We start from the raw sequence: 23,490 nt of genomic DNA on the forward strand, positions 1-23,490 counted from the left end.
AGGAGGTAAGACCCTAAACTAGAGTGTTATGTAAACAAGTGAAGGAATTCCATGTGAGGGTTAGGCAAAAAGCATGCTTGCTTGTGGACACGCATACATTCAAACAACTTACTATAAGTGTCCTATGACCAATACATGGCATTGTTTTCTATGCTCTTGGGCTACTGTTCTGATAAGGGGGTCCCAATAAGGGATAAGATGTCAGTGAAACCCTTTTTCACTATTACAACATTCAAAAGTTAATTGTGGTCTAGGATTTTGTGTAAAGTTATCTCTGCTTTACTGTCATTTTAACAACCACCATTCAAAATCATTTTAACCTTTTATCAAAACAAAGAAAAAGGAAAACATGTAATACATTTGAAACTTAAAGAATTAAGGCAGGCCTTTTTAAAAAGCAAAACAGATTTCCCTTGTAATTTTCTTTTCTTTTCAGGCAGCATTGATTCTCCTTTTTGAAAGAAAAGGGAAAGTTAATCACAAGTTTCTGAACTGTTGAAGTCTGACCCTGTTGCCTTAAATGCAAAACAATGCAACCACCATAAAGAGAAAGAAAGGATAGTAAAAAAATACCTAATGTGGATTCAGTCTGATACTTACTTTTGCTTGCAACCTAGCTTCTAAGAAAAATTAGAGTCATGCATGTGGTCTCTCTCAGACTCAGAGACCTGGCAAACTTGTACCAGTGTTGGACTGTAAGACATTGCTTGCAGTTTGCCTTTCTGGTCACAAGATCACAGCATTGCTGCAAAATGTGGAGTTGTCTCAGCATCTAAGCCAGGCTTAGAGAGAAGACAAAGATATAAAGGAGCCATAACATGAAGAAGGAAAATGACTAGGGCGGGAATGAAAGGAGGAACCTCAGATTCATATTTACTTGTAGCTCAAACTTCAGCCGAAGCCAAGGGAGCTGGTGATGTCATCTGTTTCTTTCTCCCTGGCTCAAGCCAAAAGACTGTGGTGGCAGCAGTAGTTATAACAGGGAAGCTCACTCCTTATCACAGTTTAACTTATATGAGCCAGTATTTCTGTCTCTGACTTTTGGTTACTTCTATAAACAACTTTGTAAGATGAGCCAAGTTGGACCATTACCTTTGACTATTTAGAATATAGGTCTTCGCACACCCCCGCTTGTTCCTTGGGCTACAGCATGGTTGCTACTTATTTCAATGTACATATCTAAAGTCAAAGTGCAAGCAACATTGACCACCTGGCTTTAAAAATCCACTTCTAATTTAGAGAAATGATTCTGGTTGTACATTCTTGGTATTCAGGAAGCCCAGATGGAGACATCCGTAAACAAAAATTTCAGCTTGTTTCCTTTAAGTGATTTGTTCCTTAACACTTCCATTTCGTTTACTTAGAAAGATTTGATGCTGCCCCGGCAGTACACGTCCAGGTCTGGCACTAGCCAGTTCACACTGTGGCTGCAAATATGAGACAGTAAGAGTGCCTGGGTTCTTCATTACTGTGTGAAGTATTGTTTCTTCAAATAAGGCTGTTCCCCAGCATAAGAATGGCTACTGAAACCAAATGGTGTAAAAGCGTTCAGAACATCCCCTTTTAAAATATGCTTCCTATTTAATTTGCAAGATTCCTTATAAAGGCTGACAACTGTGTTTATATCACAAACATAATTCCTCCTTTGGGTTTCTGGCACAGTGAATCTGGGTTTACAAGCTTTCTCTTAGCTCTCTCTCTCTTACGTTCCACTGAACTTTCCCTTAAATGATTGTTATTCCCTATTTAAGCTAGAAAAAATATTGCTACTACATAAAAATGTACTTCATCCCCTCACCTGCTCTTCCCTCAAATACCAAATTGAATTAATACCCATCTGATACTCTCTAAGGGTTAGGCCCATCTTCTTTAATAAAAGAAGATGGTCCCAACCCTGCTCTTTAAACACAACTTAAGTGAATTAAAGGACTGATGTATAGTTTATTCTAGAGCATTTCTGAAAGGTGCGGGCGCTGCACTGACAGCACCTAAATTGGAAAACTAAGTTGGTAAACTATCCTCAGAACAGGGTATTTCATAGGCCTCAGTAGGACAAGCTTCCACGCACATTTTTGGAACAGTTATTCCTAGAAAGGGTTCCATCCCTGAACAAGGATCAAAGGATTAAGATTAGTCTCGCAGACCACTCAGTTCTTTCTCAAGACTTGCCAACAACAGCACCAAATGTAGTAGGTTGTATGATCAGTGAAACTGTCAGCTAGGAAGTGAACTGAGACCATCAAGCCATTTCTGAAGACACTGAATAGCCATTTGTCACAGGGTGGCCCCACCTGGAGTGCTCTCTTGTGGCAGGCCATGGCATGTCAGGTGTGCTTGCCTCAGCTTCCCTTCAGTTCACCAATTAACAAAAAAAGTCTCCCCCGATGTCTACTCAAAATCCTATCTTTGGACATAGTTTATTCACATACATATACAATAATCCATAAAACCCTCATAGTAAAAGTCATTCCCCCAATTCCACACAGTAAAACATAGAAATGTACAGAAATTTTCCATGCTCCTCATGCTTGAGTCGACTAGCACTGAGTTCCCAATTGCTCTCTGCCCTTGTTCCAGGTCCCCATTATCCAGGCCATCCACCTGAAAGTGATCAGTCCCTTGACTTATCTGCCTAAAACACTGTCCAACAACTCAGCCCTTTTCCCCCTTCCAGGACTGGCTCAGGAAGGTCCACAAACCAGCCCCTTTGCTGGTCTCTTAGCCAATTCCTCATTATTACCCAAGTGAGGGTCTGCAGAGCTTCCTGCTCTCTGCAGACTGTCTCTCCCAGGAAGTGATTATCTGCCCTTTACCTTTGCTCCACCAATCCATGATCTCAGATTCTTCTGAATCATGATGTCTCTTTCTCACTGAATCTCTCATTGGGAACCTTTATAGACCCCATTCTGTCAATTTAAAAGGGTGGGGTGGCATCTGGAAACACCTGTTCTGACATAGGGGAACAGGACCTACTTCAATTACAGGGATCAGCCACCATGTGAAACCATTAGAGTAAAAGCTCTCATATCTGATGAGGACATTGCAGCATCTCATCTGTTCTCTTGTGGCTGTATACTCCAGTTTGCAAGGAGGAAGGTCAAGAACACAGAGTGTAGGCTCGCACTCAAGACTTGGTATGACAGCTGGCCCTTTTTTCAATCAGTTTTTCACATCTGTCTTTCTCAAAGTGTTCATAACGTTTATTGATAATTGCTATACAATAAGATCTGTCCTTGGCTGTGTCTTTGAAGTTCTCAACTTATGCAGCATAAATATTGATATTCTGACTGGGGGGGGGTGTCTTTGAAACCTTTACACTGACAACCCCTACTCCACTTTCCAAGTTTCAGCTCACCATAGACATGAAAAGAGTCCTCCAGCACCATCCACTCTGATAAGACTGTCCTTCTAAGCTGAGCTTTGATAATCATTGCCTTCATGCTGGTTGGTTTTGCTCTTTCAAAGGACATGTGAAATTTTTCAAGTGGATGTGTCTTCAGTAAACTGTTCATGTTTCACACCATAATAAAAGGGATGCTATCACTATTTCACAGTACATCACCGATTTTGGCAGTCTGATAGTATGCTAGTTGAATATCCTATAGCAAAGTCTTCCAAAAGCCTGGATTGCCTTTCATATTTTGTTTGATATTTCTTGATCCAGTAAACTGTCACTTGAGATGGTACTCTCAAAGTGACGGATGCTCTTTAGTTCTATACCACCCTAGCTCCAAGTGTAGATGCAGCCTTAGCATGATGGGAATGGGCACTTATCCCTCATAGTTACACTCTACCTGGTTTAGACAGGCAGCGGAAGCAGTGTTGCCACGCGTGGCCGCTGCCACACATTTAACAGCTCCTTGGAGGCAGAGGTGAGAGCTGGATGCAAAGTGAGGACCAATTAAACAGAATCATTCAGAGTACGTCCACACTGCAATGAAAAACCTGCAGCTGGCCCAGCCTCCTTGGGCTGTGGAGCTGCTTAACTGCAGTGTACACTTGCCGCCCTGGGCTACAGCCCAAGCTCTGGGGCTCTCCCACCTTGCAGGGTCCTAGAATTCAGGCTGTAGCCTGAGGCCGAAACTCTACACTGCAATTAAACCAGCCCTACAGCATGAAACTAAGTCAGCTGGCCCAGGCCAACCACGGGTGTCTAACTGAAGTGCAGACATACTCTCAGAGTGAAACTGCCCTCACTTTCAGAGATACTACCTCTCCTTCTATACCCCATATACATGTGTAGATTTTTTTTTTTTAAAAGGTAGATAAGCCATCCCCATTCAACAGACTGGCAAAACAAGGTGATTTCAAGGTCAGAGTAAGTTATTGACAAAGAATCATGTTTAGCAGTACTCTGCAGGCAAATAAAAAAAATTAGCTTCACCACACAAAAATTAGGACTGTCAAACTATTAAAAAAATGTAATTTATGGGAGATAATGCAATCAGCTTCTTATTTACCTGAAAGTGACATGGTAAATAAGCATTATCTTCCATAAATATAAAAGTTTTATATTGTTTTGTTTTTGAGTGCAAGTTATGTAAAAAAATAATTTTATATTTGTAAGTAGCACTTCCACAAAAAAGAGATTGCACTACAATACCTGTATGAGGTGAATTGAAAAATACTATCTTATTTCTTTTTTACAGTAATAAGAAATATAAAGTGAGCATTGTATACTTTGTGTTGTGTTTTAATTGAAATTAAAATGTAGAAACACATCCTAAAAATTTATAATAAATTTAAATTGACATTCTATTATTGTTTAACAGTGTGATTAAAACTGCAATTGCAATTAATTTTGGTTAAACAATTAAATAATGGTAAGTAAGTGAAAGATTTCATACCTCAAACAATAAAACCTATAAGTTACAGGAGCTGATTCCCTTAACTCATTCTCTCTAAGGAACATGAACAATACAGAAGCAGGTTAGTTTACCACCCTGAAGCTCTTTGCTGATTTGCAGGTCTGTGCATGCACATTTATAAACATATTTCATGAAGCAACATCAATAGGATGAAGTGTCATGACCAGGCCAGGATGAAAGGAAGAAAAGTAGTCTAGTCAATCTATTAACGGAGAGAGAGACTGACACGTGCGCGCACACGTACACACGCAGACAGCCTGCAAGACTTCATGCTCCTCCAGAAATGACAGATAAATGCAAAATTTCTTCCAGAAAACTAGACATACCTTGAGCCTAAGAAGGTTTGCAGATTGCAGTTAAGCTTCAGTGAATCAATCTTAAATTGAAGGACATCTTTGCCATCACCACAGCATCATTCTGTCCAAAGCTGGATGAAAGTCTCGTGTGATGGACAAATGTTGCTCTCACTAAACAGAACCAACTGGCTGCCGCAAAGGACCCATCAACTGGCTGATGGTCCTTGCTGTGCCTGCCAACCATTGATTTCTACCCTGTTGGTGTAGTGAATTTTCCTTCTGCGCTTGTGGTATCATTTATCCCAACCTCTGCAATATGCTGCACCCTGCAGTACTCTGTTTTTGAAGAGTAAACCAAAATAACCGGTACCTTCTGAAAGAAGTAGCTCATCTATCCATTCCTCTGTCTAGCTATTTCTCACACACATTAATATCAAAGCACTCTTATTCAATCAATTGCTTATCTAGCTGATATTCTTAGAAGTATGAACAATAGTGACCATCACCTAGCTGTATGAGAGTTGATGAAAACAGCTATATAAGTACTTTACAAAGGAGGTTCCCTACTTTACTGACAGGGAAACTAAGGCACAGGGAGGTGAAGTGACTTGCCAAAGTTGACCCAGCAGGTCAGTGGCAGAGCCAAGAACAGAACCCAAGTCTCACTGCCAGAAGCTGGGAATGGGCGACAGGGGATGGATCTCTTGATGATTACCTGTTCTGTTCATTCCTTCTGGGGCACCTGACAGTGGCCAATGCCAGAAGACAAGATATTGGGCTAGATGGATCTTTGCTCTGACCCAGTATGGCCATTCTTATGTTCAGTTCCCTGTCCAGTGTCTTAATTGTTCTTCCTGTTGTGTATTTCATAACCTCTTTTGATTTTAAGTGTAATTACCAGGAGAGAATCACTGTTTGATAACTACAAAAATGGTATTACCTGGAGTCTAGTTTCTAATATCTCCTTCCTCTTCACCCCACTAAAAAAATATTCATATTAATCGCTTGAATCAGGCTAGGGCAGCAATCCTTGTTGTAACAAGCCATGCAGCTCTTTCAATCCAGCGTCCCTTCACCTGCCAAGTCAAGTGAAAGGGGAGATGAACTGCAGCTATGCTATGTACTTGCTCATAAACAGATGCATTCTCACTAGCCAGGGTTACCCTTAACTTTCTCTTGTTAGAAGTGTTCAGTTTATATGTTGTTGGATCCTGTTGGATAGGTAGTGGTAGTCTACCTTCTGGTGGAACTTTATGCAACAAAATAGAGAAATATACTATCTGTAAGAAGAAATACAACAAATTAGTACATAAGGCTGATTACTTCGGAGAGCTTCTTTTTGATTGCCACCTGGCTCGTCAAACCCCTTATTTTTACCACATTTTTCTTCTTAACTATATTTAGGACATGATACTTTGATATAAGAGCCCCCACAGGGCCTGTACTGGCGTATACACACGTGGAAACCAGTAAAAAAACTCAGACTTGCATAGTAGTATTAGACTTAAATTCTTTGTATGCTACAGCCACTACAGGGCAAGACATGCAGAACGGAGGGTCAGATAAATGTGTGCATCCTCATGCACAGGTAGTACAGAGATAATTTCAGAATGGGTATTTGGGAAGTTGGTTAGGTCCAAAGTTTGACATACCTTTTAAACATTTTTATCGTGAAAGGCTCACCAAAGCTGCTTTTTCTCCCCAAAGAAATGGGTCTGTATTCTTAAACAAAAAGACCTGTGAGAGTGAAGGATGAAACATCTGAGTGTAACACGGTCATCAAGGTTTTTATTATAAATTGGGTAAAATAAGTCCTTAATCATGGAAGATATTTGTGGACTTACTTTGAAGGAAACCACTTCCTGTTATAGTGTATATGGGTCCTCTCTCACAACACTGGCCGTAAGTACCAGACTGTGCTAGTCAGGTAACTAGAGAACTGGGGCACCAATTTATATTCAATATGTTACTTTAGAACACATGCAATCTCCAAGAGCTCTTCTGAGACAAACAGCTGCACAGATCCAGGAATGAGAGCTGATGAGGCATGTACGTAATGCTATTACAATGCAAAATAAAACTGGCTTTTCAAATTCAGAGGGCCTAATCCAAAGCCCACTGAAGTCAACAGAAAGGCTCCCTTTACCTTCAGTGGTTTGGACCAGGATCATACATCTGAATGCTGCTTCCCACACACACACACACACACACACATCTGGAGATGTGCTAATGGGCCACTTCACCTTGAACAGTCCCTTGAAATGTGTGTCAACTGCTTATGCTAAAAAATCTGTTTTACCTTCTATTTAGCTGTGACACCCTTAACACATGCTCCAGACCTGAAGAAGAGCTCTGTGTAAGCTCAAAAGCTTGTCTCTCACCAACAGAAGTTGGTCCAATAAAATACATTACCTTACCCACCTTGCCTGTCTAATACCTGACCAGTGATACAAGGAATCATTATTTTGCTATCAATTCTCTCTCAGGATTTTAAGATTAGGTTGAGTGGAGTGAACAATACCTGAGTATTCCAGTAACTCTTCACAAAGTGATCCTGCCCCACCATTTCTATTCTATTTACTCACATACAGTAAATAAATTGTCTAGTAACCCACTTACATCGTAATACAATCAAACTTACATCGTAATACAATCAAACTTACATCGTAATACAATCAAACTTCAGTAGATTCTCTTCAAACTTTTATACTTTTTGGTAGAAGACCTGCATTAAGTGTGATTGCCTGAACCCTCTTAGCTCTGCTCTGTCCTTTCTCTCTCAGATTCTGGTTATTTTTATTTTTTCCCCCTTTCTTTTTTTCTAATCAGTACTGCCAAAGAGTACTGCAGCGTTCCAGGGTCAAAGCACTATATAGGGAAAGCTGGCAAAGCACTACAGCAATGTTCCTGGACTGCACAGACTGGTTGTCTCTATAGTCTGTTCTGTAAGGTGCGTCCAGGCAGAAGTCCTATAATCATTGTGCATAAGTGCTTTGGAAAAAACATTGAATAATGTATGATGTTCCGAAGTATAATGATAAACATTTTAATATTTAAATATTTTCCTTTCTTATTTTTAATGGCTGATGACAATTGTTGAATTTGTAGCTCCAAGAACTGAAGTTCTCCATCCACAAAACCAGCACTGCATGGATGGCAGAAATGCATCTTTGGCTCCACCATGCTGGCAATATATCGTAGCCTTGACCTGGAGGAGCTGCCATGAAAGAATAGTTCAGTTCCCATGGTCATTCACCCCTGGCCCTCTGTGATCAAAGTTGGTCCAATAAAAGATATTACCTCACCCACCTTGTCTCTCTAATCTCCTGGGACCGACATCGCTACAACAACACTGCATATGAGTTTACAGAGATAATCAGCACAGAAGCTTCTGTGAACATAAGAGATTTTTAGGACGCTTACTCCCATGAAGGTATATAAAAACAGTATCGAAAGGGATTTAAGAGATTCAAAGGTGGAGATGGGGGCGCTGCATGGCAAAATCGAATGCTTTAAGATAAATTACTGGGCTAGGGGCTTGTTTATTTGTACATTTCCACTTTGAAACAAAGCGACACCTAAAATAAATTTCCTAAAACAATGCTAAAATATTTGACATGCACTTGTCTTTATCCACAGGAAGCACCAACAAAATATAAAAATTTCTAACTGCCCCAGGTCACAGCACTCAACCTTGACTCAAACTCAGCTGTCCAAAGAATCAACATAATGCTTCAGATCTGCCACCACCAGAATGTGTTATTGTAGGCAGAGGAAGATTACTTCCTCCCAAAGTGCTTTGCCACCTCCCCATGCTCCAACAGAGCAATGCACTGAAACACATTTAACTGTAGATACATGCTTTTCTCTACTGGGGCCTTAACCATACACGGGGAACAGTACAATCACTCATGTCATTCACAAATCTAGAGCAGGGCCAAGTGTAAGCTCTTACTCCTGGGGAAATTCTGTGCCACTGCACACTTGCAGAACTCATGTCCTCTGCAGATTTCTTTGCTTCCCTGCAGAAAAATGACTTTCTGGTGGGGAGCAAAGGGACGCTACAAGACCAGCCACACCTCCCCTCCCTCCCCCGAGCAGCACAGGTGCATTGTTTCAAGTGCCCAGAGCAGCCAGCAGAGAGGTAAATTGCCATGGAGGAGGGAAAACAGGACACACCCATGGGTGTAGTTTGTGGGGGCACAGGGGCACTGCCCTCCCAAAGAGGGGAGAGGGGGCATGCAGCGTCACTGCCCCTGCTCTTTTCTGCAAGTGCTGAGCTACTCAACACTTGCTCTGCTCAGCCTGCCAGGAGGGAGGGTGCTCAGTCATTCCCACGCTGTCTCTCTCCCTGGGCATGTTTCTGGCTCCCTAGGCTCCTCTCCCCACAAGCTGGGCCTGAGAAGAGAGCAGAAGAGGTGGCATAGAGCAGCTCCTCTCCTGCCGGGTGAGGGAGGGTGGCTGCTCTGGCTCACTGACTCTGCAGCAGCCTCCTGGGTCCTAGTGCTGGTCATCTTCCCCTTCTATGAGTGCTGGGCGCCCTGCGTGGCCACCATCCTGGTGCCACTACAATGGTGAGTGCCTCCGGTGGGGTGGGGCAAGGGGCAAGAGAAAGGGGAGAAAAAGGGGAGCCCAGCATGTGGCATCCCCTCAGCAGTAGCTGGGGCTCCCCCATTAAGCAGGCCCATCCCCTCCAACGCTGGCAGCAGAGGTACGGCTCCAGGCAGCAGTAAGGGCCAGTCAGGCATGGGGAGAGAAGCGGACAACTGGCACGTGCACACGCCCCCTCCCAAAAATACAGCATCAAACTACACCTATGATGCCTTGCCTGGTGGTTTCTACCCTGCAGTCGGCTCAACTGCTCGTCCCAGCTGGGCTGTGGGTAGGGAAGGAGGAGACTTCCTCTTCCCCTGCAAGGAGCAGCCGAAGCTGGGACTACCCCCAGAAACCTCCCCCGGCTGCAGAAAGCGCCGCACCCTCCCACTTCCTGCCCCCATCACCCATCAGCAGCAGGGGGAGGGGTCACTGTGTGGGGAGAGGCTCCTGTCCACTCAACCCCCATGCCCCATACCCGCCCCGCATGGAGCCTCACCCCCTGACACACTCAGAACCCCCCCCAAGCCCTCCACACCCAGAACCCCCACTCCCCCGAGCCTCAGCCCCTCCACCCAGAGTGCCCCTGCACCTGACCCACCCCCACCAAGCCCCACCCCCTGCATTGAGACCTCTCCCACCCCAAGCAGCCCCACCCTCTGCACCTGAACCACCCCACCATGCTCCACTCCCCCAACACTCAGACCCCCCTGCCAAGCCCATCTTCACCTGGACCCCCCCCTGCAAAATCCCATTGCCCCTGCACCTGGAATCCCACAACAAGCCCTTGTGGATCCAGATCCCCCTCTGCACTCAGACCCCCCACTGGGACACCTGCATCCAGACTGCTCCACACAAAACCCTTACGTCCCACATCTGGACCCCTCCACACTTGGATTCTGCTGGGCTGAGCCTGCCTGCCCACACCCGATGCACCTGGCGCAGAGGAATAGGGTGCTGGGGTGTTTCTGGAACAGGCCCAGATCTTGTGCTGAGACAGGATTGGGGCACAACCTCACCACTGAGTCCATATCCCGGGGGGAGAGGAAGGCACGGGCTGCAGGGTCATCTCCCATCTCTGCGCAGCCAGCGGCCTGTGCTTCCCCCTGTCATGCTGGAGCCTCCACATTTATTTCTTAACAAATAATTTGCAGAATTTTAATATTTTTGGCATAGAATTTGGCGGGGCTTCAGCCAACTTAGACATCTAGTTCCATCTCCACACCTATGACTAGGTTCCTCCACACCCATGACACGACACTGTCTGCCGCCACCACCACACCAGGGGCTCTTCTATATGAACCAGGAGGTAGGGCCGCAGTTCAATTTTGCATGCTAGGGGAAAGAGAGGGATGGATATTAGGGAACACTTTCTTTGTTGCAGCCCTCTGGCAACAGGGATACGTGGGATGGTGCTCGGGCTGAGTGAGCTCATCTGTTGTTGGGCCTTATGCAACCATCTAGGTAGCACAACCCTACTGCCGCCACTGTTCCCTATGAGAAAAGTGCATCATCGTTCTGTTTTTAAAATACTTTATGGGAAGACAACACAATTTCAAACTTGCCTGGTCATTAAGTATACAATGAAGCTGCTCTCCAGCTCCATAACTTTATTTAGGTGTTTGTATGGATGGGGGACATTTTACAAATTCTAAATGCATACAAAGAACGGTCATTTCAACTGGTTTTATGGGTCAAGTTCTAGTATTTTTAAAAGATTTACTCACCAAGACTGTTGTGGCATCAGCCCATCAGGTCACTGCCAGTGTTCTTTTTATAATCTACTTCACTTGACAAAGTTTAGCTTCCCCCTTTAACTACCACAACAATACGTGACACAGCCTTTGCCTGCTGGATAGATATAAAATATCCTTATCACATCTTTCAATTAAAAGTAGGGTGTTCTGCTTCCTTAATGGTGTCTGAACAAACATAAAAAGCTACAGGAAAGGAGAAACTGTCAACTCTCATGTTATCGACAGACTTGATCAGCACGCAGCCAGAAGTTGCAAACCCAATTGTGTGTGGAAGGCTTCGCTTAAAAGCAACCCAGACGAGCACCTAATCTGGGAATGCCTGATTGCCTGCAGAAGAAGTGTGTCTTATTCTTAATATGCACTACCCTAAAACTGATTTAGAGTTCTGGACTTTCAAAGTCACTGTTTACCATATATTTTGCTTGGGCTTGATCTGGAGTCATTAATGCATGATGGTACCCAAAGTCTAGGTTCATGGTATCTGTGGAACTAACTCATCAGACCAGAGGAAATCAGATTTTTCATGGACACAATTCACTGACTCTGAAAGTACAGCAACTGGCTGTCCTCAGTGCCTGATCAGCGCTGGTATTTGCTGAGCTGGGGCTGAAACCTGATCGCTCTTACAGGTGGAGGCAAATTGTTTCTGTTTAGAGAGGAGAAAGGTGATTGGCAGAAAAATGTTTTTCTTCATGAGGCTCTTTTAAACCCATTTAGCCTGCCCTTTACTCAGATAACCTATTGGCACTCTGTGGTGAGGCACTTCATGATGGAGCTCTTCCTCCATCAGCACAAACAAGCCCACTGCTATTTATCTGGTGCATAAGCCCAGGGTTCTCTTACACAATTAGGAGAGAAGCTAATAACAACAACCCAAGAGACAAAACTGCCATGTATTTTTTTGAAATATGAAGTAGATTCAATTGACATACTTTTCTACGTTAGCCTTCACTCTGTATAATCAAGAGAGCAGGACTGAGAGAGTGGCATTTTCTCCCTTGCTCACTGTGGACTTATTCCAGGCCATCTGTGTGGAATGCCAGACAGGACAGTCCATCTTCCCTGCAGAATAGCATAGTGGTGCCAGCCATTTCACTACAAAAAATGGAGGGGAGAGTGAGGGAGGAAGGGCAGGCAGGGAGCTTCTTTTGTTTTCCTTATTTGTTTGTTTGCTTTACTTGGGCAGCAAACAGAGGGCTTTCCTCTTGCCAAATTCACTCCCATGGTGAAATGTTCCCAATTACACTGTGGTGGAGAAAAAAAACGAAGTTTGCAATTAGAGCTGCAGGAGTTTGAGCGTCACTTCCTAGGCAATAAGTGAGACTGCCAAGTATGGTGCGTCTCTGCAAAGAACTCAAACCTGAGCAGATCAGCTACTACAATTATTTCTTCAATAATTATTTTTATAAAGTGCCTTTTCTTTAACAAAATACTCCAAAGTACGCTGAGTACTCACCATAAGCCTCTGTTACAAGTCAGCCTTCTATAAGCCATTTCACCATCTTCCAACTCTCCTCAGTTTTATATTTGCAACACCTGCAAAGAGCTGGATGGCTAATTCAGGGTTCTGTAGAACACACAGCATAAAAATAGTTCTTACATTTTCACAGCACACAGGGAGGTTGTTTTACATATCCTGTGCAAGTCAAATACTTCTCCTTGTGGGATTCTCTTTGTTGGAGCCCTAAAATCACCCATCCTTCGTATGTTTCAGAGCCTCAAATTGCAATGGTCTTTCTTCCACTCTCCAGAGACAGACAATACAGTGAGGAAACCGAAAGAGGCATTATACCTCACTCACATAAGAGAAGGAACTCACTCCCTGCATAGCAATCTCAGCTCCTGCCAGACCAGGAAACAAGAGTGTGGAAAGAGATTCTAACCTGGACATTGCAGAACGCTGTCCATGCACCAAGACAGTCCCAGGTGCTGGACTTTTTACATTACATTGCAAGGCAATAGCCTCAATTCCTTTCAATTTTGGTGCGATGGTGAAAGTTCAATTTGTTCCACAAGCAGAGCAAATGGCAGACAGGAAAAATACAGATGCAAGAGAGAGTCCGTTGGAGTTGAATGGTGAATCAACAATAGGTTCTCACAGGGCTGCAAGCCCCACCCTAAAAGATATAATCCCCCCAAATATAAATTCAATCATTCTGAGAGTTGTACAGCTGTTTAAAATTAAAGAAGAGCCAACACTAAAGATTTCCATTTGCAAACTAGGCCCTGAAGTCACACCTTGATAAGTTTCACTGGACTTATTGTCCCGCTTTAAGGCCAATGGTTAGCCAGTATATGTTTGAAGAAAAGGGATAACAGGGGAGAGAGGGAGAAGAGAAGAAGAATGGCAACAAAAGCCAATGTTTAACCTCTACCTCCAAGGCAAAAAACAAACAAACAAACCAAAGCTACTCTATACCTACTGTAAGACCTCTGTCCAGTTTTGATCTGCCATGCAACTTCTGCCCACAAAAAGAGTGCAGCAATACACTAAAAGTAAACATATTTGGAAGATAAAACTTGCCATTTGCCACACAAATGTTCCATTTTTTTCCAGCAGAAACAGAGCAAAAAAAAAAAGGCTGTTTAAATCAGTTTGCCTAAAATAAGCCATCCCTTATTACATACCACTCCCTCCCTATGCGGAGGGATTTAGGAAGCATGTATTGCCATGATCTGACAAGAGGTAATCCAATAATCCATAGATCCTCTCTCTCTCCTGGAGAAGGACACAGATGCTTTGACCCCTCCACCAAGGCCTTGTGTCCCCACCTCACTTTTGCAACACACCAGCCAGCTGTGCTGATGCAGCAAGCGTTAGACACTCCTTTAAACAGGGCTGTAGTAAGAACAACATGCAGAGATACCCACATTCTGAAGGTTTCTTGTACCACAAGAAAATCCTAATAGAATGTCTTACTTCTCTTCATCCTCCCTTCCCCCCTTCTACCTCCACTGGTCTAGTACTGTTAAAACTTGGTGGGCTTCCCAGGCAAAACTCTCACCTGCCTGGTCTAATCTGGCTCTAGAGCTACCAGCTCCATTTGCCCCCTCTTCACCCCCAATGGAAACATTTACAGAACAAAAACAGCTGCTTCAGAATAAACCTACAGGGCTGCATCTCACAGTACACTAGAGAGCTGTGAAACACTGTTGCTGAGCACAGTACACTTAGTTCTGCAACAAGTGTATCAAATCATTGCCTCTCATAACATGGTGCACAGGAATAATAAAGATAAAGCAACAAATGCCAGAATGTTTAGAAGTGGTGAAGAGAAAGCTCTCTGAATGGAGGCCAGGTTGAATGAACCTATTTGCACCCAGCAATTGCAGGCATCTTCTGTCAACAGATCTTACATACTGTACAACAAGGGTTCTCAAACTTTATTGCACCGTGACCCACTTCTGACAACAAAAAGTACTACACGACCCCTAGAGGGGGGACTGAGCCCAGGCCTGATCAAGTCCAAAGCCTCAGGTGGGGGGAGGAGCAAAGCCCAAATCCCATGCCCTGGGCTGGACGGGGGGCGGGGAGAGAGGGCAAAGCCAAAGCTCCAGGATTTCAGGCCCAGGCGGGAGGCCTGTAACCTGAGCCCCCCAACCTAGGGCTAAAGCCCTCAGATTCCGTCTTCAGCCCCAGGACCTACAAGTCCAAAGCCAGCCCTGGCGACCCCATTAAAATGGGGTCCTTACTCACAGTTTGAGAACGGCTGCTGTACAATATGTTGCAGCACACCAGGAGGAAGGGAGTGAATTAACTGTTTCTATTTCTATAAGTTTAAGAAAAGACCTTCCCCTTACAAAACAAACCCACTCCCTACTGTAAGGTGAGTTAAGACTCATACAGCCACATGGCAAGCCTTCTGGGAACATAATGCAGTGGATACTATTAAATACTGCACATCCCAGTTTCACTTTCCCAAGCCATGTGACCAGTAGACTACCACCATCTGGTGCACAAAGGAGAAATCCGTGATGGAGGGGGGTTCTTTACCATTGTTCTTCTATAATCAGGTACTCTTAACAAGATTTCACTGCACATATAAAAGCAGCAGCAATCAACGGACCAAAAAAAAAAAAAAAAAGGTTTTGTGCACCAGGTCTGCTTTCATTTACATCTGCCCAGTCACACTGCATCTGATCCTAGAGCCTTCCATCTGGACAGAGGGAATCAATTCCTGTGCCCAATACATACCATATTCTCAGTTTACCAGCTTGATGTCTTAAACCCAACAGAAAGACCAGGGAGTGGAGACAACTAGAAGTAGGGACTTTTGTTGGATATCCTCATAGGTGGTGACAGAGCAAAGCAGAGATGGTGATGCTGCCAGTCTAAATGATCATGTTGGTCCCTTCTGGCCTTATAGTCTAGGAGTCTAATATTGCAGAGTTTAGGTGCCTTGCTTTATTCTCTTAGCAGCAGAACAATTTGTTGCACACATTAAAAACAGAATGCTAATCTAATTTAAAATAAAAAAAAGACTGAAATGCCATGCAAACTGCTGCTCCAGTCCAAAAATACTAATCAGTTTACAAAGCCTGAATCTTAGCCTAGTGCTGTACATTTCTGGATACTGTGCCAGGGCTCATGTTAAATACAGCCATTTCACTATCACTTGCCAAAAAGTTGCCACTTTTAAAATTTTAATATTTGGGCAAATATTAAACAAAGTTTTTCCTTTCATTGGAAACTGGTTTAACAATCTAACAATGGATGCTACACTATTACCATCAGAAATTGTCACTTCCAGCAAGAGACGCAGCAGCAGCAGGCAGCTTAGTAATTAAAAGTTGTATATTCATGGTATATCTATACTGAGTAGTGCAGCTAACCTGGATTTTGCAGACTTGCTCACCTCAGCAAGCTGCATATATAAAATACATAAATAGAGTCATATGTAGGGTAAAATTTAAGTTTCCTGTCCTAGACACTTTTTCTCTGCACTTACCTGCGGTTATGTAGTTTCATAATAAGAGTGAATACTCAGACCACTGTCAGACTGTTTTAATCTTACTGTGTATGCTGAGGCAATCCCCAAGATCACATGCTAACTGAAACAAGATTATATATCCTGGAAAAATATTTCAAAACAAGCTAAAAATCAAACCCCAGCAACAGGCAAGAGTATTTCCCTAAACCCATAAGCAGCACATGAACATGTGCATTTCTATACCAGCACTGAACAACTTTGTTGGCTGCAAGGATGAGACTTCCTCCAGCTACATTTTTTACAGAACTGTTGTAGACAAGAAAACAGCGAACAGGATGTGTGCAGGAGGTATTCTGCACCCATTACCAACTTCTTTCTGTAAGGGAGAGATTCTGGAGCTTTGGGAAGGGAAGAAAGAAAGGACAGCTTCAAGCCTAGAGCTTTACAGACTGACAACACAGACAAAAAGTTAACAAGGGGAAGAGCGTGATAAGATTATGCTTAGAAAAAGCTGTTGGCTTTGACTTCTGGTTAGACAAGTAGCCCTACAGGAAATATAGACTTTAAGCAGGCTAACTTATTTCCTATTGCTTCAGTGTTTAAAAAAACCCACACATTCTCAGTATGCATAAATCAAGATGTCATTGGCATTGGAAACACAGACCCAGCTTAACTCCATAGCTACAAGGCTTTTGTTAATCCCCCACTCACATTCCCACCAGGGTCCACAGCCTTCCTTTACTTCTATTACAAGACATCTTAGTTTTATAACACACAAGGAAATACCATCAAATTCTCCTCTTATATATTCACTTATGAATGTTTCCTTCATGGGTATGACAACAAGAACTGAAGTCACCCAAGGTTATTATTACAAGACACTTACAACTACTCCAATATCTTTACACATTAATTCATTGTAAATTCTTGCCGTAGCTCTCATAACTTTGGGTACTAGCACAAGTGTAATTTAAAATACTCCAACACAAAATATCCACATCCAATTGGTCTGATCTGCAAAAAAAGGATTAAGTTTTATTTATATATCAGATTTGTTCATTCATCAATTATGCCTTTTAAGAGATTTCAGTATGCAGGTAGGATTTACACAACAGTATTCAGCACACATTCATTTTTAGAGGTTATTTACAACAATGCCCCCCAAACATCTTTAAAATAAGGCTGTTCCTTCAAATTAAATATTTAGGTCCCTTGACCAGGTGTATTAAGTAACAAGCAATACAAACAGCATGCTGGAGAGGTAAATCAGAGTGATGGCAATCAACAACTCTGATCTGGTAAAAGTTTCTCTCTTGGCATTAGGCACATAAGCTAGAAATCAAGGAGAGAGAGTTTTAACTCCCTTTTGATAAGATATGTAAGGAACATACCCTTAGTACGAAATCCTTGGAAAAGGTATAAACAAATCATTGGCACAAGTGATCTGAGAAAAAAGCCACTGAACCTTTTTTCACATTTCATCTCCTGGTTATGTAAACTATTTTCAAACGCTTGCAGAGAAGTTAGTAGCAACTTCATATGAGCTTCTTAAACCCCCTTTTGCAAATTTTTTGCAAATTTTGCAAATGTCTAATTCCCAGAAGGAAAGCAAAGTGGTTTTACAGAATGTTGATGGATTTTCATGACAAAGGCCCATACGAGTTGCTACCTGAGGTCTGGTGCATTTCTGATGAGAAGGTACCTCACATCTTTGTATGTACAAGAGTAGTGGCACAAGAGATATAGGGCTTTACATAGTCTTACATTTTACATTTAGCTAAACGAGTGCAAACCCTGTATGAACACACTTAAATCTGTTTACAACTGGTTATCAATTCATTGAGCAGGAGCAGGGAAGGCAAGTAAAGTTGTCAATTTAAAAACAAAGTATTCTAAGGATTCTAAGAAAGAATTCTAAGGAACAAGAAAGGGTCATCTTTAATAGCTAAACACAACCCAATTATCTTATGATGTGGTCCTGTTTAAGACAATCTCTGGCTGATTAGTTGTTTGTGCTAACCTTGTCATCTACAAGAAAAGTCCTATGCCTACCCCAATTCAGCCAATTGAATTTCATTTGGTAGTGCAAGAGCGTCATATATACAGTGTTGCGTAGTAATGTTGGTACCAGGAAATTAGAGAGAGAGAGAGACACAAGGTGGGTGAGATGATATATTTTATTGGATCAACTTTTGTTGATGAGACAAGCTTTCGAGCCACACAAAGCTCTTCTGATCTGAAGAAGAGCTCTGTGGGGCTCAAAAGCTTGTCTCTCTCAACAACAGGATTTGGTCCAATGAAATATATTATCTCACCCACCTTGCCTCTCACATATACACATGAACACTTTAAATGTTTCCTACATAATAAGACAGTTTTTCCAACATTAATATAATCAGTGGAATGAAATTATATTTGGCCTGCTCAGTTAGGACTGGCCAATAACCTCATAACTTTTCAAAACATATAGATTTCTTTTATGTTTCTGAGTCAATGCTTATTCTTTATATATAATAACAAACTTGCTACGGCATGCAACTAAGAGTTAAAAGTAAGACAGCTACTATGTTTCCTTTCTGTAAAGGCCTCTCCCCACCACCGCATTTGGGAAAAAAAAATTTTTTTAAAAAAAGTTTACACTTCAGTGTTAACATGGGGTTATTTTTAGCAAAAGCACCCCCAGCCCAGGATCTCATCTTTGAACTGGATCTTCCTGGATGTAGATTCAGCCCAATTGAGGGATTACAATGAGCTAACAGTGCTTATAAAACAAACATTCAAGTGTACAGAAGTTATGATTAAACAAAAAGAAATGCTGACTGATGCCAAACACTTCAAATTCAGATATAAAAGTCTACTAAAATCTGATCTTGTGAATCATCAGTTCAGCATACAAGCCAGAAGCAGTATGTGAGCTGACAGTACATAAACTGTCCAGAAAGAAATACAGAATGAAGTGGAGAGGACCCAGGTCAACATGCCATCTCAAAAAAGTGTTGCAGTCAACCCAGAGGAATTCTATATTAGACCTTATCCTAAGAGATAAAAAGAAACTGACCATAGAACTAAAAGTTAATGGTACCTTAGGTACAAGTGGTCACTACTTGATCACATTTAATATGTGCAAGCAGAGTCAAGTCCAGACCAGTAATATGAAGGTGCTTTAATAGAACAATTATGAGTCAAATCTGGGAGGAAAAATTTATCAAAAAACCAAGTCAATGAGAATAATTTAAAACCGCCTTTACTAGATGCCCGAAAAGTCACAGTCCCACAAAAGAAAAAAGAGACTGTGCTCCTTAAAAAACAAAAACCTAGTTTAGAGGGGAAGTGAAGGCAGCTGAAAAAAAATTTTTTTTTTTTTTTTACAACAAATGGAAGAAAGGAGAAGTTGATAGTAATGAGTATAAATCAGAAGTTAGGAATTGTAGTAAATTGATACAGGAAGCCAAGGGACACAAGAATAAATCTACTGCCAGTAGCATTAAGGACAATGAGGAGTTTTTAAAATACATTAGGAACAAAGAGACACCTGACAATGGTATTGCTCCATTGCTAGCTGGAAAAGACAGAATTATCAGTAATAATGCAGAAGAGGCAGAAATGTTAAATATTTCTCTTCTGTATTTGGGGAGAAAACAGCTAATGTATATCATTGTATGGTGATAAGATTCTTTCTATGCCACTAATCTCTGGAGAATATTAAAACAGAAGGTACTAAACTTAGATATTTCAAAATCAAGTGGTCCAGATAATTGAATTCTGATTGAATTTACCTAATCTCCCCGCACTGTTCCTGGTTCCAGGCCCACAACCATAACTAAACTTATTACAGTAAGATCTCCCAAAGATATTGCAGGAAACTGCCACATCTGTCACAATGGAAACAACTTAAATTTAAATACCATAGTGATTAAGTGTCACAAGAGTCTGGGATACTTGTTCAATCTCCAGAAAGTCCAACTGGATCTGGTCGTGAGGTGGGGTGGTGGAAAGGGGAGTGTTTTAAACAGACAATTCTGTCCATTCCCTTCCCCTAGTATCAGGGAATCATTACAAGTTTTAACATATGCTCACTGACAGACAAGGTCTCAAAGTTCTGACAACTTTGGGGACCAGTAAATATCAGGAGCACAGACTTATCCTGGCATCTTTATAGACTAAGATACTGTAATTTACCTTACTTACAACATGGGTGGGGATGAAACATAACAGGAGACCTGACCCATAGCTCCATAGTAGGGACACTGTCAGAAGTTCACATGATCTGAAAAAGCATGGAAGGAGGGATAATTGTTTCTTAAGCCTGCAGTACGAAGACCTCAAAGAAGCGCAAATGCTCGGAGAGTCATAGACAGCACCAAGAAACATGATACATGAAATTGCCATTTTTTAAAACTTCCAGATAATAAGTTAATGAACTAGTGCACTTAATACTACTGTAAAAGTAGTAAAAATATTTCAGCTTGCAGCTAAACTGGAGGAGAGGCTATTCTCAAATAGGAAGAAAGGCTATTTCAATATATTTTAGAGAGATGTCTGAAACATAGGTCCAGACATACTGAAAAAGACCAACGGTCCACCGAGTCCAATATCCTGCCTCTGACAACTGCAATGATGTATTGATTCAGAAGGTAGCATAAACCTCTGTAGGGGAAAGTTTCTTGCTGGCTCTGGCTGATCAGCTTATGCCTTGACACACGAGGACAGAAAACACTTGCCATTTTTATCGTAGCTAGCACAAATGCAGAGAACACTCTGGTTAATATGATCTAATCTTTACAGAATTATACTAAGCAAGTTGCTTTAGTGGTATTATACAACTTTCAGTTCCACAGGTTTATTAAGTACTGTGTTTCATTAGTGTTACATCCTTGCAGATCCTTTTATTTAATCAACTGCCCCATTGTTCTTGTCTTATGGTAACAGTAAGCTGGAGCACAGACTAGCCTCCAAAATTCATTTCAGACTCTTCCCTCTTTACCCATTTCTTTTGATCTTGCTATTGTGCTTCCATACTGTGAAGAGAAGCAAGCATTTAGCTGAAACTTGAATTCATATAATCTGTTTAATAGTAAGCGGAGCATAATGGAGAAATGCCCACTGTCCTATTTCCATTGCCACTGACCTCCCCTCTGACACAGGAGCCAAATATCCAGCTTTACAGGTTGTGTGAAGAACTGTTGCCCTGACTAGATTCTCTCCCCTCTGAGAGCTTGCCTTCAGCAGCCAAACTGCTTTTAATTCCTTAAAAAAAAAAAAACAAAAACCAACCAACCAAGGTCTTTTTTAAAACTCTTTCTGTGCTGCTATTGAATGGTTAAAGGTCAAAATGACAAGTGTAACTCTGAAGTGAGGCAATTTAGAACTCCTGCAGAAGAAGCTGTCTCAAGAATGGGGAAACTTCTAGGAGTCCAATTGCCCAAAACGTGTGAACAATCTCTGGCAGGAACATTTAATAAGACCAAGTTTATTCTTCATTCACTAGGGAGAGCTCGTGTGGCTCACTGATTTAACAATCCTCAACAGTACTAAAACCAATGCGTCACTGCCAAGGCATCACATGCCTTCCTTACAGAGCTTGCTATGGCAAGAGAATCAGCCTCAGCTTTTTGTATTCCAGAATAAAGTGGGTGGAATACTACTAACAAGGATGTTTAAAAACTGCATTCAGTAAACAAGCTTCACAGTCTCCTCATCTTGTTAACTAGGGAGCGGAAACAGTGCACTGCAGAAAAGGATACACAGTAATACATTAGTTTACTTCACTAGCATATCACTTTGAGACCTGGATTAAAATTTTTCCTTTGATCAACAACAGTCGCAGTATACGCAGACCTGGCAAAGGAGAGTTCAGATTTGCTTAATGCAGCTGTTTAAAAATCCCACAATCTCAACGTCAATGGGCACCTAATGATTCTTGTACACAGACTGTCAGTGAATGATGCCACAAGCTTCCCATAGTGCAAAGCCACGCAGACAACCAAAACGTGAGCTGATCCAAACTGCCGCTTCCTGAAACTTGTCCTGGGCAGGATTGCTGCATTCAATCAAAAGCTCCCAAACCTTCATTTCCCCCCAGATTCATTACACACCTGTTTTCGCTAGGCAAAACTTCCTTTAGATCCATTTATAAATTTTTAATTACTCTCATGACAAACATCCAGTTAGTTATCACATTTACTGTTTTGCCACAGAATGATTATAACAACAAAGACTTGAGGCCATCTCTTTATTATCTACTGTGAGGTAACTAGCCTCCCCCCAATAATACTTGTTCTTGGCTAGTCAGGGGCTCTCTCCAGTAGCCCACTAAGCTAATAGAAAAGATACAGGATTGGGCAACCAGAAAAGAGAATCAGCTCAGTACACTTTGTTTCAATGTGTTAACTGTTTGTACTGTTCATTGCAAACAGCTTAATATAATGCATGACTTGCTTCTAATATTTGCCATATGCCCAGATGCTATGGAAATGGGCAAGTGGAAGTCATCAAGAGTTACAGCCTAGTAATGAATCTTCCCAGGTGTACCCACTGAAGGTCTGTGTCTCGGGAGGTAATTTGTGGGATCTAAACTTAAATTAACAAGTACCTGCTTCCTCATACTCTGCTCTCAGTCAGAGGAAAACATTGCCAACTGCTTTTTAAGAGTTTATTTACTTGTCATTGTATATGACACCCAGATGGAACTTGAAAGATTTTTTTCCCCAGAGTTACTTATCAGTTAGTGGAAATATAGTTCATGCTTAAAAGGAACTTAAGTGATAGTGGCTCTGTTTATGCACTACTACTGATGTCAGAACAGTTCTAGGAATAGGGGTTTTATAGTAAACACATAGCCAGTAGACTGAAGACAGAACTTAATTTCTGCTTAAATTCAAATATCTTAAAATGCCTCATTAGTATGATGAAAATATGTCATGTTATTCAGAAAAAGGATTCAGGAAAAAAGGGGATCAAGAGACAGTAAGCGTTTTCAATATTTACTGAGGGCCACAGTCATCCCAGATTTACACCCTGCAGCATTGAGTTAGGAAAGAATTTG

At 41.9% G+C, this 23,490-nt stretch overlaps 1 protein-coding gene across 5 annotated transcripts in view; it reads right to left on the bottom strand.

Moving 5' to 3' along the window:
• The window catches only part of MOB2 (MOB kinase activator 2), a 166,453-nt gene that overhangs the window by 132,909 nt on the left and 10,054 nt on the right, over window positions 1-23,490 (bottom strand). Inside the window, exon 2 of one of the 5 annotated variants that reach the window (XM_073347216.1) lies at window positions 20,634-20,712. The exons of 2 other annotated variants lie outside the window; for them this stretch is intronic. In XM_073347216.1, the coding sequence (XP_073203317.1) occupies window positions 20,634-20,674 (41 nt within the window). In that variant the 5' untranslated portion in view covers window positions 20,675-20,712. Of the gene's footprint in view, window positions 1-6,816; window positions 6,843-11,484; window positions 11,517-20,633; window positions 20,713-23,490 lie in introns of those variants that run through there. 2 more of the 5 variants (XM_073347221.1, XM_073347222.1) reach the window with 2 other exon arrangements.

Source organism: Lepidochelys kempii, chromosome 6 (assembly GCF_965140265.1).
Source record: "Lepidochelys kempii isolate rLepKem1 chromosome 6, rLepKem1.hap2, whole genome shotgun sequence".
Lineage (NCBI taxonomy): Eukaryota > Metazoa > Chordata > Testudines > Cheloniidae > Lepidochelys > Lepidochelys kempii.